General features: G+C 37.8%; 2 protein-coding genes and 1 long non-coding RNA gene across 5 annotated transcripts in view; 2 read left to right on the top strand and 1 right to left on the bottom strand.

Annotated features, from left to right (window-relative positions):
* The window catches only part of LOC309493472, a 26,526-nt gene extending 21,729 nt beyond the window's left edge, over positions 1-4,797 (bottom strand). The window contains exons 1-2 of the long non-coding RNA XR_014203951.1: positions 4,612-4,797; positions 3,189-3,300 (exon numbers count right to left, since the gene is read on the bottom strand). This is a non-coding gene — a long non-coding RNA (uncharacterized lncRNA). The remainder of the gene's footprint in view (positions 1-3,188; positions 3,301-4,611) is intronic.
* Positions 1-14,154, top strand: part of bdnf (brain-derived neurotrophic factor) — an 18,180-nt gene extending 4,026 nt beyond the window's left edge. For 2 of the 3 annotated variants that reach the window (XM_082162610.1, XM_082162612.1), the window contains exon 2: positions 11,288-14,154. In XM_082162610.1, the coding sequence (XP_082018736.1) occupies positions 11,288-12,121 (834 nt within the window). In that variant the 3' untranslated portion in view covers positions 12,122-14,154. Of the gene's footprint in view, positions 1-4,959; positions 5,252-11,287 lie in introns of those variants that run through there. The other variant, XM_082162611.1, reaches the window with a different exon arrangement.
* A 3,215-nt stretch (positions 14,155-17,369) lies between these two features.
* lin7c (lin-7 homolog C (C. elegans)) lies at positions 17,370-27,553 on the top strand. Its single transcript, XM_082162615.1, has 5 exons — positions 17,370-17,522; positions 18,506-18,624; positions 22,917-22,988; positions 23,464-23,673; positions 24,802-27,553. The coding sequence occupies exons 1-5, from the start codon at positions 17,486-17,488 to the stop codon at positions 24,967-24,969; spliced, it is 606 nt and encodes a 201-aa protein (XP_082018741.1). The 5' UTR covers positions 17,370-17,485; the 3' UTR covers positions 24,970-27,553.

A 27,553-nucleotide genomic window follows, 5' to 3' on the forward strand; every position in this document is an offset into this window, starting at 1 on the left:
TATAGGCCTACTGAATATGCAGAGTTCCTCTGGGAAATAAAAGCGTGTGCTCGTCACAATTGCGAAAAAGAAAAAGGTCCGTTTTTTTTTTCATTTACTCCCTGAAAGGATAATTTTTTTGCGAACAACAATAGTCTCAAAATTTTGCTAACAACAAAAGCAATAACTATACAAATAATAATAATCATTTTCATATTAAGATTAATCACAATTTCTATAAATTGCAAATATAAGCAGGCTAATTAACTACGTGGTGCCAAAATAATTTGAGTGATACTTCCGATGCATTTAGTCTAATTATTCTGTGTTTATGGGGCGATTTGGACGAGTCTAAAGTCATTCGTCAATTAGCACCTCCGATTGCAGGTTTTCTGCGCAAGAAAACCTCAAGAGGCTTGAGGAATAGTGCGCGCGCTCAATACTAAGCAAGAGCGTGACTTGCTCTGCTCTAGCGCAAAGCGCTTATTCTGAAAGAGGTCTTGTGACATCTACACTTATGGTGTAATTCCTCAATAATCTGCTTGCTAGATATGTATATTTTTCTGTAATACTTTTGAAAAGAACTAAATGGAACACCACCATTTAGGCTGTTGTGACCCCATTGTATTTGTGAACAGGGTTGTTTGTGTGTCTGTGAATGTGTGTATGGTATATACAATATTTATATTCTTGACCTCTAGTATGTATCTGCATCCAAGTTTCTTTGATGGGGTCTGTATGATGTGCTTTGCTAGTTGTTTGCCCCCCACCTGTGTGCTTTACTCACTGATATAAAATGGAGTGAATAGCTACAGAGCAGCATTAGTGCTGGTGCCTGGCAACTAAGGCTCCGCCAAGGAATCCTCTAACTATTCGCCAACGTCAATGCTTGGGTATGTATATGCAGGACTTCTCTAACATGTTTGCAATTTGCCTCTGCGCATGTTAGTTAAGAATGGCATCCCGACAGTGTTTGTGTCTGAGCCTGACTTTGATATACTTGCTTAATGCTATTTCTTAGGTCTCTAAAACAAGGGTGTTTAACAAAGCAAAGTTTTTTTTTTTTTTTTTTTAACATTTGAATGTTTAACATTTCTTAGAGGTCATTTAGACTGCACTTCCTCTGCTATTGCTTTGTAGAACAGTGATTTTCATACTTCATAGACAGTTCTTCGTTTCTCATCTTTATTCTCATCTGTGCTATTTCTCAAACTACACTATAAGTTTATAGTGGGTTTTTTTTAGATGCATTTGTTTATATATTAATATATCCATATTTTAAATGGATATCCAAACTATGAACCTAGTAACCACTAAATGTGTAAAAGACAAGAAATGTCTGCCTAATTATGTAAATATGCTCAACCTTGACACATAAGGGTTTGTTGGGCAAGCAAAAGGCTAGATTACCAGAGGATGTGTGTACAAAAGGATAAAGTGCAGCAGAGGGCTTATACCCAACGGATACATTACCAGTGTAGCTGGTGTATGCTGCAAGGGATAGATTACAGTTACGTGGATTGTATAGCTCATTGTGTGTATGTGCTAAAGTGGATATCTAAGTGTGTAGTCCTATAATGTAGCTGCTATAAGTCAAGACTTTGAGATCTTTATCTTACACGGCTGGCCACTGTTGACCACCTTCAGCCGTTTATTGAAAACAGGGACCTGTTGCATCTTGCTATTGGAGAGATGAGCACTGCGCAATTCTTCAGTGTACAGAGTGGGTCTAGAATGAGAGACGGTGATGTGAGTCACACAAAGCACTGCCCAGACTCCCTTCACTAAAGACAGCAAGCCGAAGAAACAGAGACAGGCACCCAGGAATGTGAAAACTTAAATTCCAAAAAGTGACTCACTCATTTCAATGCAATGACAAAATGGAAAGACAGAACCCACTTGAACAAGTGTACATACTTAAATGTACACTCCACATTACAGTCCAAACAACACTAAATCATTGACGTGGGCTGAGTTTTATAAGATATACTCTGCATGATTTACACGTTTTTCACATTCGTCATTCATATTTTTGTTGACATTCATATTTAGTGTGGGAAATGTTTGTGAACACTTGGCTACGCTCTTAAAAAAGAAAGATTCCAAAAGGATATTTTCGCAGCGATGCCATAGAACCTGCCATAGACAATGAAAAAAGAACCACTTTAAAGAACTTTTTGTGCAATGAAAAGATGAATGTTGAAGGTTCTTAATTCAACAATGTAAAGAACTTTTATTTTTAAGAGTGGACTTCAGTTTGAAACCTGGTGCCATGCTGACAAACATTTTGTGATTTTTGTTTTTCATTGCAGCGCTGATGGTCAAAAAGGGCATTGTTCACTTTCCTGTACTCTGTGACACTACTGTGATGTGTTTGATGAATGTTATAAACTAACTTTATTGGCCTGTTGCACTAATATCTGGTCTAGTTTTCAAATTTTCTAGCAGTGGCTCAAAACTCTTTTTTTCTCAAAGTGACTTATGAAGAAGCCATCACCTCTGTTTTTACAACTATTTTTGATACTCTAAAAGTTTTATCTTGCCCTGAAATAGCGTAAACTATTCCACCATTTCAGGTTTGTATAAGACACTGATCACCTTCATTAGGTCTCACAATGCAACTTCAGAATCCTATTTTGCCATTATGTGGAAGACCTGTTCTCATGGTTCCAGGATGGAATACGCTACGATGGGTCAAGACAGCACACAAGACAACAGAGGGAGAGATTTTGAGAAAGCTGAGGTGACGTCATTAGCGACCCGACCTATTGGATAGAGACACGGCCATCGCTTCTGACGCCGCTCCGACTCTCTCAACATTCAACACTTTGAACATGTCGATCCTGATCATCAAGTTTCAACCAACGTTTCAGCTATAATGCCCACACTGTATGTTTTGTCAACATTTTTATGGATCCTAAAGTTTTCACAAAGTTGCAGCGAATGAAAGTCAAGGTCTTCCCACAGTTCATCTCTTGCTGTATTCTTATTAGTCCATATGTCCACTTTGTGGTTATCATAGTTCTTTCTGTGGTGGTGTCAACTTTGTGCTGTATGTGCAGTTCTGATCGAGATCCATGTTGTTTTTGTGCTCCTAATGAGAAGCAGAGTGATTTATTTATGGATTACCTAGCTGGAACAGCCATAATGCGCAGTGTGAGAGTGTACATGAGTGTGTGTGTGTGTGTGTGTGTGTGTGTGTGTTTTACCTCTCTTGGAGTCATGTCGCTCAGTAATTGCTGATGCAACTCTTTGTCATCCAGGGTTTGCCCTCTCCTCCTGTGAGCCTATGGGATGAGTTATATTCATCTTGGCTTGTCCCTATAGGAGAGAGGAAGGGAGCTGTAAGCATGAATATGTCGAAAGGAGTGAAGGAGAATGTATATTTGTGAAAGTATGTAAGTTTAGCAGCGCAAAAACATGGAAGATGAGAAGGAGAGAAAGAAAGAGAAAGAGGTAGTTTGTGTGTGTGTGTGTGTGTGTGTGTGTGTGTGTGTGTGTGTGTGTGTGTGTGTGTGTGTGTGTGTGTGTGTGTGTGTGTGTGTGTGTGTGTGTGTGTGTGTGTGTGTGTGTGTGTGTGTGTGTGTGTGTGTGTGTGTGTGTGTGTGTGTGTGTGTGTGTGTGTGTGAGAGAGAGAGAGGAGGCAGGTGTTAGCATCCACTCTCATGCTGGGAACAGCTAGGTTTGAAACCGCTCCACCTCATTACCTTATGCAGAGAAAAATCATCATCACTATACATGAAACTCATCAATATAAATCTTGCATTGGACGAGATCCAAAAGCACTTGGAGCTCAGTGTCTTGGTGAAAGTATTGGGCTAATGATGTGGTACAGCATGGGGTGAAAAGAACAAAGAATGCTTTCCTTAAACTCTCCCTGGAAGGTCATTTTAAATACTACATAGAATAAATGGCAAAGTTGCAGTTGAAGAGCAACATTATATCACCCTCCTATTAGTTTGAACATCTTTGACCATTTACCTTACACATATCAAACAAAGCGCTCCCATTATTGGAGGAATATAACTGACACTGGAAGAACAATGAATAGTTTTAAAAGCAATGAACCAACATCTGGCACATAAGCTCCTTTGGCAGACAGAGGGGCTCAAACTGACAATAGTTTAAAATATCACATACAAAGATGGCCAGGGAATAATAGATCCTTGATGTGGCGGGGACAAGGAGTGAGCTCTTTACTTTGAAGCTACCTTTGTGGAGTCACAATTGCAAATATCAATTTCAGCAGATGATCTATAGTCTTGTCACAAAAAGGTGTTTCATATTAACCTAACGGCTGTCCATTAGGAAGCTATTGCAGCATTTGGTGGCAGCAAAGACAATGAACTTAAAGTGCAATGAACTGATGAGATTTAGATGGCAAATGTAATAACTTAAAACCATCTTTTAAATTGAGAATGGAAAATGTAATAACTTAAAACCAATAAATTATTATTTTACATGTTTTACAAATGAAGCTAAAACTAAACAGATTTCAGGTGTTCACCTGTGGCCAATTTCTGATGTCTAGATAGCCTACAAATAGCCTTGTCAACGAAAATGAAACAAAACACTAGCCTCTGAGATTCACTCTGTATCGGCATACAAAGGAATCATGTATTTATAGCCTACCTTTATTCTAAAAGACGAAGAGAAGGAACAAATATCAAAAACCCACATTAATTGTTGATTGATTATCAGTTGAAGGAGCATTTAAGAGAAGAAAGCGATGACTTCAAAAACGACGGATAAAAAAAAATAAAAAAAAATATGTCAGGCTCAGTATGTTCAGGAATTATGAAGGTTTCTCTCATATGTTGCTCTTTGGCTAAACGCCACAATAACATTCTTTCCGGTTATTCGTAAGGCATAAGTGCCTCACTCGGTAGGCGCTCGGACGCGCTCTAGCTGGAGTCACATGTTGCAACGTCACAGCAGTAGTTAGTTACTGTAGTCGCGAGGAATGAAGCCGTCATTTCAAGCTGGAGAGCTCTCTCAATGCGCACTACACCGCGAGCGCTCATCATGCCATCCAACTGCTTCAACCCAACTCCAAAGGATCCGCTCAGTCATGGGAGTCCATTACCTCAACCATGCAATTTCCACTATCAATAATTTAATCTATTTGCTCAAAAGCTGAAGAGACTACTTGCAGCTGCTGCTTGGCGAAGAGCGGGCGAATATCGCAAACTAGTTACGCGGAGGGCTTATCCAAAACATCCCAGATGACACTGTCCTCCTGAATGGTCTCCTTTACGACTGGACAGAAAAGGTAGGTTTTTTTGTTCGGAAAAGAGTGATTACTGCAGGTTTTGTACTGACTGCGTCTGAAATGAGAAGGGGAGTTAGGAAAAAGTAATCAAGTGTTGGATCATGCAGCGGCAACATGAAACGGTATCCTCGCGTTCATTAATACGATACAGCGTTATTATGTTGATTGAATTTCTGTTAGGGGTCAGTAGAACCAAAGAGTTGTTTTTGCTTATTATCCAGGGCTATTAGCTGTTTATCCTTTTAGCTTTATCTGTTCAACTGTTTATTAGTTAGTTTTACTGATATAGCCTGTTTTACGTATTAATAGCGTATTAAAGTTTCACCAAACGGCATAGCATAGGTTATTTATTCATAAGGACAGACAGTTTAAGCGAAAACTAGGCTATGTATAAGAACGTTCAGAGATTAAATGCGTTTGGTGAATTCAATGAGACTTGGAAGAGCATGAAACTTGAGATCATCGTTTAGGTTTACCGTATAGGAACAGATTAACTCCCAAAGCAAACATCAAGTTTTCGAATTAAAAACTAACACATAAATTATAGTTCTAGGCTGCTTTTTGGATGATAACTGGACAACACTGCTTGAACAAAATTACACTTAAGTTGATTTCCAAACATTTTCTCCAAATCCTAATTGACTCTAATGCGTGTTGTAATTTATGATGCTTATGTACACACAATATTCTGTTTGTAATTTGTTTTAGATGAAAAGCATATAGATAATATAGGCTGCAGCAAAGAAAGCCGGCACATTTATTCTTATAGCTATCTGGTAGCCTCATTAATCTACGTTCTCTTTGTGTGAGCGTAGGCTATATGTTTATGTGACAGAAAGAGAAAGAGATGTTTCTCATGCTATGCTTTTCTGCTTGCCTTCACTTCAAATGAGCTTTGTGTAGACGAATGCGCCATCTAGTGCAGAAGTGTTGTAAAGGCTATTAACGAGTAAAGGATGGATTGTGTGGATGCCGCTGTTTTAAGAGAATCCTCTCTCTGACACCACTTTTCAAGTTTAGAAACTGTAATGTGACATAAAGTGTATAGCCTACTTCCAGCACCACTGCGGCTTGAGAAGTAGCCTATAGATGTGTAGGCTAACGTTACTTGGATATGTTTTCAATTCCCTCGAAAGTTCCCGGAAAAAACTCAATCTCTACTAACATATAGAATGGCAAATCTTAGGTGATATTTCCCTCGCGGATCCTGTTCGCCAATGCGTTGCCCTTTCTCCTGTTACGAGAAAAGACGAAACTTATACATAAATTATTACAGCACTAATGTTTAATTTGTCTTTGTCTTCTGCCTTTCAGCTTTAGAGACACATTTACAATCGAGCGAATTAGATTGGCTTTCAGTGGGGTCGTGTATTTTAGAGGGCTTTTAAAGGAATTTCAACTGTTCTGTTTATAATAGCCTATTTAATTTTAGCCAATGGGTGTAATAATCTGTTGAGGTTCGTTTTACGCAACTAAACGTGCCACTATTACCGTTAGCTAAACGTCAATAAAAACTTTTAAACAAAACATTTATTATGATATATCTGTGAATATGTAAATCTATAGGCTAAAGAAGTGATAAATAGTGACTTGCTTTTCTACTTACCGCCCGAAACTGATCGTATTGCGCTTGCTCAACTTTTTGTTGTTATGGTTACCTTTTCTAGCGAAAGCGACTTCCGGTGGAAGTGCAGGTGAAGATACGCTCTAATTGCAATCTAACTTTTATCACTGGTGAGGTGACGATAAAACACCGTTTAAAGCTGTATAATCTTGTAATGGAAATATATATATATTACTAAGACCCCCACCCCATATCACATTATTGATGTGAGCTACACCGCGTCTTAGTTCCCCTTCTAGTATTTTTATTTTATTTTATTTTTTACAAAATGTAGTTTTCTGCAGTACTCATACTAATATAAAATACTGTAGTTTTGGGCTATTTGTATCGTTATTTGTAGGCTATAGACAAGATAGAGGCCTTGATATCCTTAAATCAGCTCCAACTCAAACTCTTTGAAAAAACTTGCTTTTGAAGACAAAGATTTCACCACAGATGAATAGAGAGTTGTCCCTTGTTGTGTTACCACTAATGCCAGATTGTAACTGTTATGAATTCCACATTTTAATGTGTTCTCAAAGTCAGAAAAATAATTAACAGCTGCGACACCTGTGTGAGCTTAGGTGATGCACGCTACAGTTCATTGAAACAAGTACACCAAAGCAATCTAAAATCTTTTCTTATGCTACAAGCATTTTCCCCCAACCTTTGTTCTTTTCAAATATTTAATCATGCATTGTTAAGTATCTTGCCCTAAGGAGTGAATGCTTCTTCTTTTTTTCTATTTTCCTTTAGAGTGCTAAGACCAAAAGAAAAGTGTCTGTTACCACAATACTTTTAAGTTGGAAGATCCTTATACATCTGTCATGAGTGCTTTTTTCTCCTAACCCTTCTATGGCATGGAGATTTAAGCAAATACAGTTGTGGGGGAATCAGGATCATGTAGACCAATCTATCCTGTCCTACCTGCCACTCTCCAAACAATTGAGCAGGTGCATGTAGACTTTTGCCAAAACTATAGAGCTGCCACTCATGCCCAATTAAAGTACAATCATGTTTTACAGTGAAAGGTGTTTGAACGTGCTCCTATAAGCCCTGACCACAAGGATCAAATACAGCTGTGTGGATGAAGTATTTCATCAAGATTACTTTGTAGATAGAGAGCTTGAAAGATCACTGCAGGCTGAATGGTTTCTCATAAGAGTTTTGATTGATGGAACCTTGTTTGTAGTATTTTCAATGCCTCATAATGAATCTGGCTTCAAAGGTCCAACAAATAGGACTCAAAAAGCATGAATTAGCAGCTTTGTTAACATGACAGTCTAACAGATTATCTCAGCATCAACCATGAAAGTCATCTCCTTCATTTAGATATTTAAACACCTGAAACCGTGACTAGATTCTTTTATTATTATTATTTTTTGTGACGGCTGCTACCACATAACCACTCTCTTTCTGTGACCCATCAAAACCACCTGTACTCTCTCTATACACAAACACACTTCATGTTTGCACATCGTACCATACGATGACAGGATATTGATATTACATTATCATACGCAGTTCAAACACACGCATATTAAAGCAGAACAAACATGTCCGTCAAGGTAATCTTTTCTTCCCTCGCTGCTTTGAATGAGACAGAAGGTCTCAGTTATTGCCAACTCAATCCCAGAGCAATAAAGTGATTCATCGTCTAGATTACGTTTTAACAGGAAGTTGATTGAGAGTGTAATCCATATTGATTCTCTTGATGGAAACAGGAAATAGCAGAGTTAGAAATAAAATCGTGTGTTGTTCCTGGTGAGAAGGGACCCCAGAGGGAAATGGAAAGCAATTGCGAGCTGATGAGTGGCACTGCCCCCTAGCACCACTCCTTCTAGCCCCACCGCCCTTTTCCTCTCATCCCCCTTTGAGACCAGAGAGAGACGTCATCAGGGTTGTTGTGTTCTTGGCCTCCACCCCCTGCCACACAACTACACACCGGTGCTCTGGTCTAATTAGGAGGGAAATATACAATTTAGTCAGCTTTTCGAAGTTCAGTAATCAACAATAACTGACCTTTTACATGATACTGCAAGCCAAGTAGCTCTGTAATATATTTATTATGGTGATGTATCACCAGTAGGATTTGGATGAGCGATGACATTGGTACTCCACCTGCTGTCAGGTAGGCAACATTAGGGATTTGGGTGTCAGCAAGACTGATGCTGGTATTTCATTCAGAAGCCTCCGCAATATATATATAAATACATCGCTCATTAGGGAGACGACAGATGTTTGCTAATTGGGATCATCCTGAAACTGGGGCGGTTACTGGGCTACGCTTCTCTGTGTGTGCGTAAACCAGCATTAAGGCTGTCTTGAGAGTAGGAACGCTGACAATAATCCATCCGTCCTCACAGGCGCGCCACATCTGGAGGAATGAAATAAGACAGAATCATTGAATAATCCTCAGGCAGGCACTTTAAATTCTTCGCTATATTCAGCAGAGGTAATTGCTGACAATGTAAGAAGCTTTTTACATTACGGGGAAAGCTGACAGACTGAAGTATCTTTTCATGCCTGCAGAAGCAGCTTGTACACACATTTTGCGTGCTGCCTGATTTGATTAAGATTGATCTGTCCTCCACAGCTGTATCCTCGGCTCTGGGTTTTTCCATGCGTGTTTTTGACCATTTGAGAGGAGAGATTAAAGATGCTTCCATCTCATCTCCCTAGCTAAACACACACACACACACACATTGACGCACACATGCTCACACACGCCCCTCGTGGACTGCAACGTCACTGAGCGAGGGGACTTTGAGCTCATTAAGTAGAGGGCTGTGATATTCTGAATCGAGACTGTGGGACTCCCAACCGGCCTATTTATAGAAAGCACATCTCCATGGCAGTCATCTCTGCGCTAGCAAATCGCAGCCGTGGCCCCAGACACCAATTAAGAATGAAACAAATGCCTTTTAGACAGGGCGTGTCCCTCCTTGTCTCCTGCTGGCCCGTACTGCCTTCTGCTCTGGGAGCGGATCCTCCCTCTGCCTCTTCCTGAGGCTGCGTGGGGCATCGGGAGGACAGCACGCAGAGAACTGGCGAAGCCTTGCTGCGGTGCTGGATATTTTTAAATGCACCCCCCTCCACCCCCCTTACCCCAGCCCTACCTCTCCTCTTCTCCTTCTCCTTAGGAAAGTGCGAGTAATGGGTATCTTTTTTGTTGTTGTGTATGCATGTTCCCCTGTCTGTTTGTATGTGTCGGGATGCCGTTGGATGCAATGAATCACAGCGACTCATAGAGGGACTTCAGAGAGGTAAGAGAAAGCTGCAGAGGAGTTCGCAGAGAGGAAATGAGAGAGATGAGGAATCAAATAGGTTTCCTAGAATTGTCATTTATTTGCATTGATTTTGTAGCCAGGAAAAATTCCATTGACTAAAACATGGCAGTTTGTGTGTAGGTTTGAAAGGATAAATGAATGACTGGCATCTTTTCTCCTTATCTCTGTCTCGTTCTCTGATCACTTGATTTCAAATCTCTCTCTGCTTTCTTACAGTGTCTTTCCATATCTCTCTCTGTTCCTTTGTCTCTCTGTTTCAGTTTTAAACTCTCTTAGTTGGAAAGATAATCATCTGTGTGGCATCGTAGTGTGCAGGCTTGTTCTTCCAAATTTGACCTGCTCAGTTCATTCCAGAGAAGTTGAGATGTTTGTTTTACATTTAAGAAGTATCTAAAGTTCATCCTTAACTTGAATTTTATAATCATAAATAATGATAATAATAATAATACAATTATATTATTTAAATAAGAAGAATATATAATTGTAATAATATCACATTTTAAAATACAATTATTTCAGCATTAGATTACTCATGCAAACTAGACACTGTTCTGTCATTTTTTTTGGTGGGATTTGACATTTCACCTATTTCTGCTCCGTCTGAAAGTCACACAAGCAGTTCACACACCTCTAAGGGAAGAGTGGAGGAGGCAAGGGAGCAGGAGAGAGTGGAGGAGGAGGAAGGGAAGGGAAAGAGAGAGATGGAGGAGAGTGGGAGCAGTTCTCTGGTGTCCTCCTAATGATACTCCAGGGTCTCTGAATTTAGCCTGCTGCATTTGCTGCTTAGGGGGAAGGGGGGCGCGAAAGTGCAGGTGTGTGAATGGGGATGGAGAAAGTGTGCAGTGTTAGTTGCACTCCCGTGGGCCAGTAACTAAAAATGAATCAAAGAAATAACAAGTTGGCATGTTGTGTTTGTGTCACGCTTTGTACATGCGTTACGGAAATGATTTGCGATCTCAGTTTCATTGGCCACAATAACCCCACAAGACTATTAATCTTTCTTTGATTAGGGGAGAAGTGTTTCACGTAATGTTATATGCAGTATCTTGAATGAAAATGGTTTCTTTACGTTGTGTTTTCTCTTCCTCCCTCCCCTTTTTCACTCCCCCATCCCTCTTGTCTTTCCCCTTTTGCTGTCTCCAGTTCCAACAGGTTAGAAGAGTGATGACCATCCTGTTTGTTACTATGGTTATTTCATACATCAGTTGCATGAGAGCTGCGCCCGTGAGAGAGATCCCGGGCCTGCAGGGGGGCCACTGGGCCGAGAGCTACCTGGACGCCGCTGCCGCCTCCGCTGCTGCCGTCACCTCAGGCAGCCGAGGCCACGGGACTCCACAGAGTGGGGGCGGGCTGCCCTCGCTTACGGACACTTTCGAGCAGGTGATTGAGGAGTTGCTTGAGGGGGAAGGGGAGGCGACGCAGCAACTGGGGCCCAGGGCCGACCAGGGCCAAGGAGGGGGCGGTCCCGCAGCCACGGCAGACTCGAAGGACGTTGACCTGTATGCCTCGCGGGTGATGATCAGCAACCAAGTGCCTTTGGAGCCGCCGTTACTCTTTCTCTTGGAGGAATACAAAAACTACCTGGACGCCGCCAACATGTCGATGCGCGTGCGGCGGCACTCGGACCCCGCACGGCGAGGGGAGCTCAGCGTTTGTGACAGTATTAGCCAGTGGGTGACGGCTGTGGACAAAAAGACGGCCATAGACATGTCGGGCCAGACAGTCACCGTCCTGGAGAAGGTCCCTGTGACTAACGGTCAGCTGAAGCAATACTTTTACGAGACCAAATGCAACCCCTTGGGGTACACAAAGGAGGGCTGCCGAGGAATAGACAAGCGGCACTATAACTCGCAATGCCGGACAACCCAGTCTTACGTGCGAGCCCTTACCATGGATAGCAAAAGGAAGATCGGCTGGCGGTTTATACGGATAGACACTTCGTGTGTATGCACATTGACCATTAAAAGGGGCAGATAGTGTATACAATGTATAGATTTTATTGAGAGTTCTAAAAAAGAGAGAGAAAAGAGAAAATATCTATTTGTATATATACATAACAGGGTAAATTATTCCGTCAGATGAAAATTTTATGGACTGCATGTAAAAAAGATGAAGTTTATACAGTAAAAGTGATACTACAGTCTATTTATTGAACATATTCATGACCTTGTAAACAATTAAAAAAAGATCTGATCAGTCATTTGCGCCCAGTTCAAATTACTATATCACATTCCTCGAGACATTGTGTTTTTTACGTTGCCAAGATTTTGAGAGATGAGGAGAGGAGGGGGTGAGGAAGAATTACATTCAAGAAAAAAAAAAGAAAAAAAAAGAAAAGAAAAAAAAACTTGCATGCTGCTTCAATTGTGAATTCAGAAACTGTCCACTTTGGGAAAACAAGGAAACGATTTCCGACCAAAACATTCCGTTTACATTCTCAACCGTAACAGGATTTCCTCCTCTCAGTACTCTGTCTGTTTACTATCCTCAACTTCTCAAGGTAATGTTGGAAATACATACTATGTCAAGGTGCTGTTGTCAAAGCTTTGCTGTTTATTTTTTTATCCCCACAAGATGAAAAAAGTATATATAAAATATATATAAAAATTTATTCATTGACATGTGTTCTGGATTAATATAATTCATTTTGTATGTTGTGAAGTTGTTTGCAATATTAAATTGAAATATTTGAAGAAATAAAATTACTATAGGCAACTGAAAAACAAAAGCAATGTCAATAAAGTTTGAGCTCTCGCTTTGCAGGTCTAAATTTGGCACAAGTTTGGAGAGAACGTCTTCTCTCGCAACGAACATACATTGGATCCTACATTCAAATGATTTCAGAAGGGATACAATTTTTTTCAGAATTTATCTCCCATCCTCTCATCATATATATCAGTATAATTGAGCAGATGAAATGCTAGTTTGAAATTTTGCATTGAAGAATTTTGCAAATGCAGATGAACACACATGCAATGTAGTTTCGACTCTCTTCCACGGAACAACAAATAGTCAAGAGAGTTCTCAGGTAAGATTTATTCTAAAAACAGTAAATTCTATGGAAACCAGTCCCTCATGTAATGTTGTCCAGTCAGTGAGTACAGGCCTTCATCGCTAGCACTAAGAGATTAGGATTTTCTTTTGTCTGAAAGATAGATCAATGGAGTCAACACTCCAATGTACTCTACGTGATATCTGATACACCTGAACACAGAGACAGACCTATACACAAACCTGCTTTCCTTCAAAGGCTGTTATCAGACAACAAAACAGAAACTGTCTGACACCGATACACTGCTACAAATAAGAGAGGACACAGAGTTTCATCTGTTTATGGTAAGTATCTCACTGCATCATAAGTATGTGGACAGGGCAATAAGGAAATGATGCTCATGCAGAAAGTCAAAATGCCTGATCATGGGTGCATATTTTCTCAGCAAACAAACCATTTTCAGGTCTTCATTTCAGGTTGAAATAAATAATAGCTCTCAGTATTGCATTATTAGAACAAAAATATAAAAATATAGTATGAGCTCTTTTACTGCAAAATGCAACATATACAGCAATGGCAAATGGACTAGATAAGGGAATAGACAATACAAGATTATCCTGGTGCATTTTACCCGAGAAACAACTTGCATGACTGAGTTATTTTTGTGAGGTTCAGATTTTCCCCAGTTCAAAGTAGTCCTTGGTAAGACCCAGCAGGGCCCTGTCCCATTTGCTACAGAAGTAGGCCACTCTATTCTCTTTTTCCCTTTCTACAATACCAGCAACTAAACCCCTAGAATCACTGTTTTAACAAGCCAGTCCAGTTTGTTTTGTGGCTTTGATAAAATATTGAGTAAAAAACTAATACAGCAAAATGAATCTAATGAAAATATCATAAAATAATTGCAGAATTAAGTAAAATAATTACAGTTAAAATATTATTTTCAGTGTGCAGTTTGGTTATAAAAGTGTGTTCTCAGGATTGTATATTTCAAGGCACATATATGTAGATTAGCCTTCTTTTAATGGTGTTCTTTAATTTTTTATTTATTTTTTTAAATAAAAGCAATTCAAATGAAATGTTTTCTTTTATTTATCTGTACATTTGTTACATATATAATAAACTATGAAACCCTGTGGGTTTAATATATAAAGCAAATCATCCTGGTTATGCAGATGTCCTGACACAAATGACAAAAACGGCTGTTGGCCATAAAAAATATATAGAAGATCATTATTTTGTTGCATGGCACAGTTCTGGTAACCAGGGGCCGGTTGCATAAACATAGCCATTATATTTAGACTGTGTCTTAAAGGGTTAGTTCACCCAAAAATGAAAATTCTGTCAGTAATTACTCACCCTCATGTTGTTCCAACCCCGTAAGACCTTCGTTCATCTTCGAAACACAAATTAAGATATTTTTGATTAAATCTGAGAGCTATCTCACTCCTCCATAGGCTTCTAAGACACTAAACTAAAACTTGCTGGCCCAGAAAATGCATTAAAGACATCGTTAATATAGTCCAAGTGACTACAGTGGCTCAATCTTAAGTTTATAAAGCGACGAGAATACTTTTTGTATTTGTAGGCCTCGAGTTTTTTCACGTAGTGTAATAGCGTAGCGCTTCTGTGTTGTGCATCACACGCATCACACACATGACCAGCATCGGCCAATAGTGAGCCTACGTGTGACGTATAACACAGTTATTAACACAGTATAACACAGCTACGCAGTTATTCTACGTGAAAAAACTCGAGGCCCAGAGAGAAGGAAATTAATAGTTTTTTTGTTGTTGTTTTTTTCGCACAAAAAGTATTCTCGTCGCTTTATAAACTTAAGCTTAAACTTATAAAAAATATCTTAATTTGTGTTCCGAAGATGAACGAAGGTCTTACGGGGTTGGAACAACATGAGGGTGAGTAATTACTGACAGAATTTTCATTTTTGGGTGAACTAACCCTTTAATACAGATGACCATCTAGCAGTTAGTTAGGGGTAATCAGTCTTACTTTGCGGTATCAAATAGTGCTGGATAATTGATTGCATGTAATCTGGATTACGTAATCAGATTCCAAAAATTAAGTACTTGTAATTAGATTATATTACTTTTTAAAATACTAGTAATCAGACTATACAGTTTGGCCTACTTTTCTATTGATTACATAATTAACGGCCGTAGATTATTCAATTCATTGATTCTACTTCTTTGTTATATCTACATTTTACTTCCTATAAAAAGTCTACTGCGGCTATTCTACATTCAGAAGGTCTTCCAGGTTTGTAGAATTGCACTGATGAACCGGCCACTATGAGCCGATCACTGAAAACTGAGTAAAAACACTAGATTTACAGAAATCTTTTCACTTTTGACAAATCTTTTCTCAACATTGCGTATCTAATCAACTTCTGACAAACACAATTATTATTTGAATTATCACTCAGTGACAGTAATTTATTAAACCATGTATGACTGTCTTTGGAAGGCTTTTGTCTTTTAAACACATTACAAATTCACATCATTTCATATTAATGCAGGGATTCCCTAACTTTTTTGACAGATGAACCTCTTTGCCCTAATATGTTTACTTGAAGAAGGCCTAAGCACTTAGATTTTAAGTTAATAAGTTAGGTCAATAATGAAATTAAGTTAATATAATAATAAAATTATGTTCACGGTTGGTTCTCTGATGTTGGTTTATGGTCACATAACATGCAGGTAAACAAATATGTTTTTAAATCTTTTTTAGTAAATGTTTTATTTTTAGTTAAAAATTATTATTTTTATATGATTTAATTACTTAATAGCTTTTCATTAAACTCACAAAAGCCAGTCTGGGAAACCCTGATCTAGTATTTAATGCTTGATGATGTTGATAAAAAGGGGGATATATTTTATTTATCTTTGTATTGTTATATCAATATGATGATCCTATTCAAGTCAATGTGATAATTGAGTTAGGTCAAAAGTGATCTAAAAAGCAATCAAAAAGTAGTCAGAAGAATACATGAATACTGAATACATGTAGCTAGCCTACATAAAATGAGTAGCCTAATCTAGATTACAATTTTTGTAATAACAATTTTTGTTATTTAATTTGGAATCAGTAAATGACTTCAATTTGTAAGTAATCTGCCCAGCACTGTTATCAAATTAGACCAATCTACGTTTTTATGTAGCCTAACTGATTTTAAAAAGTTATGAACAGTCCTTAAGAAAAGAAAAAATGGATGACTAACTTGTAAGTCTAGTTTTAGCCATTTATGCAAACGGCCCCAGGGGATATCTTCTACTGAAATGATGCGACCAAATGAATGTGCTTAATAATAGTATTTGCATGAACATTTGTGTTAATATAGTAACAGTAACTAGATGAAAAAGTTTGTAGACAAACTTTAAGTTGGCATGAAAAAGCCTTGCCAGAAAGTTTGAAGAATTTTTAAAAGCTTGAAGTTTGAAGGTTTTTAGTTTTAATTAGTTTAAGTTTAAGTTTTAGTTTAGTAGTTTTAAAAGTTTGAATGTTTTCAGTTTTAATTAGTTTAAGTTTTAGTTTAGTAGTTTTAAAAGTTTGTAGAAGTTTGAAGGTTTTCAGTTTAGAAATACTAGATAGAATGTAAAATGAGTATCGATGAATTAGAAATAGTACATAGAATGTCAGCTGATGGAGTCTAATGAGCCTCTCCAACTGTCAAAATTAAAATTTTGGCAGTTGAAGTTTAAATAGTCTTGGCTCAATTTGAACATTACGCAATGAAAGTCTATGGGATTTTTCCAAGTTTTTATCAGCAATTTTAGGAAAACAGCAAGTCTGATCAATCTAAATAGATGAAGCAACTGTGTCAGAACAGTTTGAAGGTCTAGTCTGAGTTTAACTTGTATCTTGAACAGTTTAGGAGTTGCGGGAGACATTTAGTCTAATAATAATAATAATAATAATCTTAAGTACAATATCAGTAAGTTGGCTTTTCCAAGCCAACTTAATAACATATAAACCAAGCCCGATTCCCTGCTGTATTTGCAACTCTGTATAGAAGGTCTTGCCAAACAGTATTCTTTAGCTGTAATTATATTTGTTATTACTTAAATATATTACATATTCCTAATATATAATATAAGCATATTTCCTTGGGCTGCTCATAATGAAATGTTGTTTTTTTGTGGTATGCAAAGTGTCTGCACAGAAGTAGCGCAGGTACGATGCTCTTGACTCGTCCTCTAATCTCTTTGCATTAGCCACAGCGCTTAAGCTGAGCAGCTAACGTTAGCTAACTAGCTAACAGCAACAAACACAGCAGCGGAGACGTGAGTCTGGAGCTTTCGCCAAACGCAAACTCAATAACCAGGGCTAAAATGGCCTCTTTAGGAGAACCTGTACGTCTGGAAAGAGGTAAGCCGCACGCTGAAACACTTTCTGTTGAATGTAATGCTCAGGAGGTTGTGTAAATCACGCTTTTTGCTCTTAACATCCCGCTGTCACTTCATAAAATGGATTAGTGCAGTGGACGACAGCGAGCTAGCTCCCATTCATTGTATCAAATCATTCATAATATTCAATAAATACCGCGACGTATACGAAAACGTATAACATGTGAAGTATGAACATCTTTTTCTGTCGTTAAAGCGCATGTTTACGTTCAATGAAAGCAAAACACGAGGCTAGCTGTCAGAGGCAGTAATCTTTTGTGAGCAGCACTGTTAGCATGGTCACGCCAGGTCAGTGTTTAGTAATAGTATTAGACATCAGTGTACAGTATTTGATTGTTTCTGGTGGTTTAGTACAGTATTTCAGGGAAATGCTTAAAGACATCATCTCATTTGTTGTCCAACTGACAGTTTATGGGGCTTTATTTTGTGAAGAGTTAACATTGGCTAGTAGATTAGCAAAAGCGCTGATTTAATGATGATAATCAGAGATCTATTGTTATTTTGATATTTGTATCTGTATACCGTTACAAAGTTAGTTGGTGCATTAGTTGACTTGTGTTAGTTCTGTGGCTGAATCTGAGAACTATACAGAGTATTTAAAGATCTCTTCCATCCAGAAGTTATATTATTTTTCAGATTGATTAACAAAGGATATTCCTTCTTAGCTGTAGAGAAATTTGATAGCAGTCCATGCGAAACACGCATATAATAAAATAAATAAAAAAACATATCTGGGCGAACAGTTGTAATTAGATTTTATGGAAAGAAAATTTCAATGTAACCTTTTGAAATACTCCAGTCCTGAAATATTACCCTTTATAGCGTTCAATGTTATTTATTAGGCATAGTTGTTTAGCCAAACACAACATCTCCAGATGGCATGATGCATATGATTATCCATGGTCTTGGTCTTGCCCTCACTGTTTTGCATATGTTCTTCTACAGACATATCTCGTGCTATTGAGCTGCTGGACAAGCTCCAGAGAACAGGGGAAGTGCCTCCCCAGAAGCTGCAGGCACTGCAGAGGGTTTTGCAGAGCGAGTTCTGCAATGCCGTACGGGAGGTAAGTGTGCCAGCATCACATTCATGCATTCAAATGAAATTCAAGTCCTTATGTAATCTTGTTGCCCATGACTGTTTTGCTTCATTCATCTGTATAGAAGTTTTTGTTTCTGACCCTAGCAAATCTGTCTTATAATCAAACTAGGGATGTCAATTTACATAAATTCCCATAATGGATATGTCTAAATTAACGACGCACTTGTAAACGGTATACAAATTATGCTTTTGTGCCGCTTTTTTATTTGTAACTTCGCAAAACCTTAATAAACCATAGTAGATCACATATCTTTATTTGGAGCAGGTCATCTCGAACAAGCCCAAACACAACATAAGACAATAATGCGTAAATCACGGAGTGACACGAAATGCTGCTTGGCTATGCGCCATGGAATAGGAGCACACAGCTAAAAGTGCTGGAAGTTTTACTTTTATTGTGGCATTTACACAAATAAGTATTTCTTGTGTTCAGTAAAATCACTTGTTTGAAGGGTTTTTTGGACCCTTTATGTTTTGAAATAAACGGCTAGCCTACTGAATCCATTGCATGTCTTGTAGAATATGTAACTACGGCGCACTGTCTTCATTTTTTCTTGTGTGTCTGCTGCATGTTTTTTGCACATGAGCCGCACACACCTTAAAACTACGCACTCTCATGATGGACCTTGCTTTATCGACCATGGTTAAGTTTTATCGATTAAATTATTATCGACAGTTAATCGGTCATCGATTTAATTGAAATTTAGGCCATTTGGTTGCCGATGATGATTTTGGTTGTCCTTTGTGTTTGATTTATTAGAGATTTGAATAGTGATATTCAGAAGTGATGCAGTGATTTCTCACGAAGACACAATAACTGTGTCTTTACTTATTTTATTTAGGCCTAATTCAAAAACAGTTCATTTTGATATACTGTGGGATTTTGCTTTATTTACAGTTGGGACAGCAAGACTTGACTTTTTAACTTGTCAAACTAATGAGACTTACTCACTTTTGTCTGTACACACAATTTTGAATGAATGAATGAGGCATTTATATAGCGCTTTCATATGTACTACTGTACACCCAAAGCGCTTTACAACCATATCAGGGAATCTCTCCTCAACCACCACCAGTGTGCAGCATCCACTTGGATGATGCGACGGCAGCCACAGTACAACGGCGCCAGTGCGCTCACCACACACCAGCTATAGGTGGAGAGAGGAGAGAGAGTGATAGAGCCAATTCAATATAAGGGGATTATTAGGAGGCCATGATTGGTAAGGGCCAATGGGTGGAATGTGGCCAGGACACCGGGGTTACACCCCTACTCTTTACGAGAAATGCCATGGGATTTTTAATGACCACAGAGAGTCAGGACCTCGGTTTTACATCTCATCCGAAGGACGGGACAAATTTTGTCTGTGAAATCTGCGTACAAACCTTTTCATAACAAATCCTGTTTCACCTTTTGTACTGAGATTTAGTTTAAATTTATGAAAAAAATGTAGAAGCAACTGAAACCACACATACCCAAAATCACATACTTTGGGTGGCCTTCTAATTATGTTAAGATTAAGTTTTATGGATTTCATCATATACGAGTAAGGAAATCGGTTATGTTTGCTGAGAGTGGCGAAATTCATGTGCATATGAATGTTGTGAATTGGGGTGATTCCTTTTTTTTTTAACGGAAGTTGTTTCATCCTCATCACCAACCCCTTTTTTCCCGGCCAAGTACATGGCTTATGACTGAAAATGCTCTCATCACTTATGACAAAGTGCTCATTGGTGTAGTACATGGGTAGTTAGTTATTGTTGTGCAGAAGGACTGGATATTGATTCTGATGTCCGCAAATAGCATCCATCCATTTGTCTGTTTCAGACTGGGCATAAAACTAGTGTTCTGTTGCCCATGTAGTGAATCTAAGACTGTTGGCACTTGACTGGTCTCCTCCCTGCTGCTTGGTCATCTGTCGTGCTCACTGAAGACTCTGAAGTCTCAGCACAAGTGATGCTCGCAGCAGAGATGCTGTTCACGCCTTGCGTGAGAGCCTAGAATAAAGCAGGGGTTTCTGAAGCAAAGATTTGTGAAAAGATTTGAAGAGGCTCTATGAAAATCAGTTAATAAGGATCATCATACTCCTAATACTGTCTACAAGTCAAGGCAGGCACTCATCTTAAATGATTTTGCCCATTTATAAACTGTATTTTCAGTTTTCAGCAGCAGTCTAAGAGTGATTTTAGGGTATGTTTAAGTTTGTTCAATTACGACAAAGTAATTTCATTGTCATAAAGCAACTGCTTATTTATTTGTAGTGATGCACAGATAAGACAATAATTATTTTCATGTTATGCCTGGTAACTGATGAATGTCAAATAAAATGTTAAAATTCTATTCTTCTAATGATGTCTAAATCAAGTAAAAATATTTGTTTTAAATATGTGAATATAGGCTTAATATTACAATGGACAATATTAAAAATGGATACTCATTTTAAGATTTGCCAAACATGAAATGTAAAGTACTGTTTTTAACGATTCGTTTTAAGTAAGCTAAGGTAATCTAAAGGTTATAGACTACTGTATAAAAGTTTGGGGTCAGTAAGATTTGTTAATGTTTTTCAAAGAAGTCACTTATGTTCACCAAGGCTGCATTTTTATATGCATTTTATCAGAAATACAGTAAAAAAACATATTGTGAAATATTATTACAATTTAAAATAGATGTTTTCTACTTGAATGTATTTTAAAAGAGATTTTTTTCCTGTGATGCAAAGCTGAATTTTCAGCACTCAGAAATCATTCTAATATGCAGATTTTCTGCTCAAGAAACATTTCTTATTATTTGTGTTGAATAGAACATTCAAAAGAACAGCATTTATTTAAAATGCAAATCATTTGTATCATTACGATCACTTTTGATCAATTTAATGCTAGGGATGCACAATATATATCGGCCACCATACCGGTATCGACCAATATGTTCATTTTCAATGTTATCGTTATCGGCCCCATAAGGAAATTTGGCAGATATATCAAAGCCAATAAATAATGTATTATTTTCTTCAGCTGAGACGCTTCAGATGTGCACTGTTCAACATGATAGTTGTGAATTGCTTGAAATATGATTGAAATCACTTCAAAAAGGAAAACACAGTCAAGTGCAACATATAGGTCAATAAGTCTGTCACATAGACTATATAAAATTATAATGGGAACATTATTGTGTGTTTGGGACATGGGCTTTTAATGTTGAGACTTTTGTTTTTGTAATCAGGCTCTCAAAAATTATATATCAACAATATATAAAAAATATATCGGTTATCAGTATCACTCAGCCAAAGTGTTCATATCGGTGCATCACTATTTAATGCAAAAAACTATCGGCCAATTACTAATATAATGTGGATGACAATTTTTTTTATTACTAGAAAAAAACATTGTAAATGATTATAGTCTGTATTATAGTTCAAGCACCTAAATGTAGTTTTATAAAATGAGTTCTAGCACGTTTTATAGTCTCAACTGTTTTTTTGTTTGTTTTTTTACCCTTTTGAGTGTTTAAGTCTTGAAAATGCATCATTAGTTCACTGAAACTCCTGGAAAGTTTAACTTCACTTATCTACACTGTGCCTACACAGTTTTAATAAACCCAGACCTTTAATAAAACGGTCTGTTTTGCATGTTTTGTTTTCTCCAGAAATGCTTATTTAGGTTGTTGCATGTGATGGTGCTTGAGTTATGTGCTGTATTTGTGATTGATGTGTAAAGTGGTTGATTAGTAACTCAACAGCTTCGTCTCTTAAACATTTACGCTTTGCACTGAACCTCTGAATGCTTGCTTGATTCTCAGATAAACACGCATGACTCGCAGTTGAATGCTGAGGTATGTGGGTGGACTTATAACAGCGGCCCTGAATGGAAGATGGAATAGAGGTTTAACGTGCTAAAGCATCTAGAGGCAAGCCATGTAAAGAGATTGATTTGATACTGTAGCTTCTTAATGGTGTGGCTTTCCAGTCACCGATTACACCCGGTCTAATACACAGTTGCTCTGTTAATGGTGTCTGTCCACTGAAGATCTGATACAGACTAATGTGATTCATTTAAACGGCTTTTTAAGGGTGAGTTACGATTCACAAGTAATTTAGTTTGTAACTAAACTGAGAAGGATCTGGGAAACTGCCTCAGGTTCTGGAAATCTGGCTCAAATTGTACATCTGTGCTTGTTTACCAGTATAGTTTATCAGAGGATGACCGTAGAGGTTCTATTCAATACTGTATTGGCATTTTTATTTTTTTTATTTTTTTCAGGTATATGAGCATGTGTATGAGACGGTGGACATAAATAGCAGCCCAGAGGTGAGGGCGAATGCAACAGCAAAGGTAAGACGCTGAATAGGCCTACCTCCTAATCGAATGGACAGAAGTTTTTCTGTAACTCACATTAAATCCACACATTGACAGACAGTCAATCTCATTATCTGATTGGCTTGGTTGTAATGCCTTCTTTAACACCACACTGATGGCCTAAAAATATATGAGCAACTTATTTGTGGAATTTAGCCATTTGCAGTTTTTTATTATATAATGAATAAATAATGTATTTTATTCACTACCATTGAAAAATTTGGGGAACTTTTGAAAAATGTTTTTGAAACAACTCTGTTCACCAAGCCCAAAACAGTAATAATGTGAACTATTATTACAATTTAATGTGTTTTCAATATATAGAGTTTTTAAAAAAAAAATTTTTATATATCTATATATGAAATGTTTGTGTATGTTCAATTTGCACAAGACAATAAATTAATGGTATTCATAAGTGGTTGATTTACGGCCATCTTCGCTTCGTTCCCAGGCTACAGTTGCTGCATTTGCAGCCAGTGAGGGTCATTCTCACCCCCGTGTGGTCGAGCTCCCAAAAACAGAGGAGGGACTGGGATTTAACATCATGGGTGGGAAGGAACAAAACTCACCCATCTACATCTCCCGTATCATTCCTGGAGGCATCGCTGATCGGCACGGCGGCCTAAAGAGAGGAGACCAGCTGCTTTCCGTTAATGGAGTGGTATGTACATAGCTAATGCCTTGCACACCCACATGATCCACAATAATGCTTTATATGTTGTAATTTTTTATTTTAAAAAGTCTGTTTAAAGCCACGCTATGTACGATTTTTGGATTAAAATATCCAAAAACCACTAGAACAATGTTATATGTTTTGTTGATTTGTGTATTTGTATTATCCTGAATGTTTAAATCCAGAGAAATAAGATTTTTTTTTAATCCAGGTTTTAACCAGGACGTAGACTGGGTCCGTGCATCGCCTATCAATGACATCATGCCCGCGTTACCCTCAATTTCTGGTTTTATTTTTTAGAAACCATGGAAACACCAAAGACGCTTTAATATATTATGTGTTTTATTAGACAATTGAGCAACTGTTTGGATGCATTCATTGACAGAAAACGAATCATTGTTACACAGCTTAACACAGTTAGTCTTTTTGTTTAAATCTTATTTTCTTGATTTACCACGAGTACCATTTTTACCATGCCTATTATCGATCTAGCTCACTGCAGTGTGCAACAAGTGTCTCACAGTAGCCGCCGAGCGAACGCACAGAGTAGCATTATAAAAGCTCCACTGCTCTCGACTCGAGCTGTGTGTCGAGCTTGTCTCTCATTACCAATCGTTCCAGCGGCCTCGTTCCTCTCCCAACGGTTTTTGTAACGTTAATAAATCTTTAATACATTAGCGGTCATCAATGAATATGATTTCTGCCCGTATGCCATCGTATTCTCCACCAGCTGTAGAGGTGAAGACAACAACTCCCATGATTCCCCGAAATCAAGGCGTCATCAAGCTACGCCTTTGTTTTGAATAAGCGGCATTGTGTGACTTTAACAATAGATTCATTGCATAATTTGTGATAGCTTATATTATTTGAAATGCCTCACAAAGTATGTTTACATGCATGGGAATGATTGAGATTTGCCAAATTGAAGTCTGATTAATCCATATACTTTCTGGATGAAGTCGAGCTATAATCGCGTTATCTTGAACTTTTTGCAGCAAAAAAAAAATAAAAATAAAACTGACTGGTGCTATTTTAAGCATTTACATGACATTTCATAAAGATGAATTATTTATTTTGTCTGACTTGGATTGAACTTTTAAAGTGCATGTCTTTCAGAGTGTAGAAGGAGAGCACCATGAGAAAGCTGTGGAGCTGTTGAAGGCTGCTCAGGGGACAGTGAAGCTGGTGGTACGGTACACCCCTAAGGTCCTGGAAGAGATGGAGTCGCGCTTTGAAAAGTTGAGGTCTGCCAAACGCCGGCAACAGAACAATTTCCCCCAGTAGGGCGTCTCGCCTGTGTCCCCTAACCTGCCCCTCCCATCTCTCTAGCTCTCTCTCTGTCATTGTCTTTAATTCCTCTGCCATCTGTCTTCCTCGATCACACTCACTCCCCCCCTTTCTGCAGCCAGGGATTAGCCACATGTTTGGCACTCCTTTTTGTGAAATTTTCTAATTCCTCACCTCCTGAACAGTTTTTTAACAGTCTTTTCACACACTTCTTTCTCATAGCATGAACACTACTACATGGGCTCTGGATGTTGTCACGTAGACATCACATACATGCACTATCGGTGCATTACTAAGAATGTACTGTCATTTGAGATGTTGATTAGTCAGATATGCAAGGGGACCATTGCAATGTTCAAATCCTGAGGTCATCTGAATGAAAATGTCAAAAAAGTGCCTCAAGAGATGTAAAAAAAAAAAATGTCTGCAGCCCTGTATGTCCCATCGTAGGTTGTTTTATGGTCCAAGCACAACACTACCACCTTGTTAAAATGCTAAACGAGTGTACAAGTTTCATGATCTCGAAAGAGCAGTTTTTTTTTACTTTTTTTTTTTTTAAGGGTTTATGGTGTATTGTTTGCCACAGAAGAAGGAAAAGTTCACCAGGAATATGTTAAAATCTTATTTTGAGTCTCTGGAGAGTTAAATGGCAGAGTGGTGACATGAGCATCCTATCAGAATTGCTATATGCTTCAAACACAAAATGTCAGCTGTAAATAATATACTCCAGTACAAAAAATGCCAAGCCGATCCCACTTGCTGACCCAAACTGATGGACTCCTCATGTTTACAGTACATGTCAATCTGACACTTCTTTTTTTTTTTTGTTATGAAGGAAAAAATACTGTGAAAATACAGTTATTAATATATCAGCTTTATTGAGTAAACAAATCCATTTTTATCAACAAAAATAGAGAAAAAATAACCGTTTGGGTCTGTTTAGACTCATTTAGAGCCGCAAAACGTTACATACGGTCACAATCATGCTATTTAAACAGTCTGCTTTTGATTGAAAATATGTGAATGGGAGTGTTTACGTATTGTTCAAGCAAACAACAATTCAGAGGGGATGCTCGTGGCACTGTTTGGGTGTTAGATAACCAGAAAATGTATTAAAAATAAAACATTTTCGTAGCATATGCAGAAACACAATGAAGCAGTCACTAGCTCTCATTCCAGTTTTTATTTGTAGAATTTAAGATTTTAATTTAAAAGCAGAAACACTAAGTTTAAAACTGTAGTGGGAGATTGTTGTTTTATGGTTTTGTTTTATCGTCTGTTGTTTCATAACGCTTTCGGAATGTTAATGTGGCACTTGCCTTTCAGTCGGCTGTGTGGGTCCATACGTTACGCCCAGTACATTCTGATTATAACAAACACCTGCATCATGTTTCAGAATTAATTCACTTAAATGGTTATGTTAGCATATCATGAGGTAGCAAAACAGCAATGAATGCATAAATGAATGTTAAAGAATGTCAACCTTATTCACCATGGAGGCATGTCTAAATGAAGCTCAAGTGAAATTGATTCAATCAATTGGTGCTGTCTTTTTATTTTTTATTTATTTTTTAACCTGATCAGTCAGACTTTATGGGGAAAGAGATGCAGATCTGGAGCTGAGATGTTTAAGTTTTATCAGGTCTTCTCCAGATACCTCAGTGGCTAAAGAAGCAGTCCCGTTACATTCACTACTTAAGCTTCAGTTCTACTTGTTCATGTAGCCAAATTTTAAGGATTTAATTGACATGTTTTTTGTTAAATCCTGATTTGTCAAGATTCATGTTTTAAAAGTAGTTTCACACTGCACTTTCTCTTTGTACTCGTTTTCACATGTTTAAAAAATGCAACACGCTTGATGTATTTTTAACCTCAAATGCAGGTATTTTCAGTGTCTGACAAGCTTGGAAAAAAACAATCTATTTTTCTCAGTCTCTCATAAAATATTTAACGTGTCTAATTATAGAGGCCCATGACTCACCCTGAGCTGTGAGATACGTAGGTGTTTTGGGGGTGAGAGATAAAAGGGAGGTCTGATGTCTTGCATGAAGGAATCATTTGTGTTATTGACAAAAAAGAAGCATCAAGAATCAAGTGATCCCTTTCTTTGGTGTAATATGTGCTCAGGTTGGTTCTTTCTACAATATCATGAATTTTCACAAGAGCAATAATAAGACATCCTATTCCTGTCATCATCTTTAACAGGTTACTCACTCCCCATTATACTTGGGTTTTTCCACAGGGGGATGACTAACTATTTTTATAACCATTTTCTTTTTATATTTTACCCATTTTGATAAAGTGATTTTTCTCTCTAGATTTTTTTTCCAGGAATGTTTTGTATTGATTTGTCTTGGCCACGTTCTCCCTGTGATTCAAGTAACAAGACCAAACTTGCATCCTTGGGAGCTCTTTCAGTGTCTGGTCAGCTAGTTTTTAGACTGTTTTTAAGTATCCTGTTGTTTTAATGTATTATTTGACAGTTCTGTCTTGCTGTATTGTGTTACATTAATGTGGATGTATAAAGACTGATCAAAAAGTAATTTTTGAGGATAGAGTTTAAATATACTGTGGGTTTAAA

The sequence above is a fragment of the Leuciscus leuciscus genome (assembly GCF_965113295.1).
Source record: "Leuciscus leuciscus genome assembly, chromosome: 2".
NCBI classification, from domain to species: Eukaryota; Metazoa; Chordata; class Actinopteri; order Cypriniformes; family Leuciscidae; genus Leuciscus; species Leuciscus leuciscus.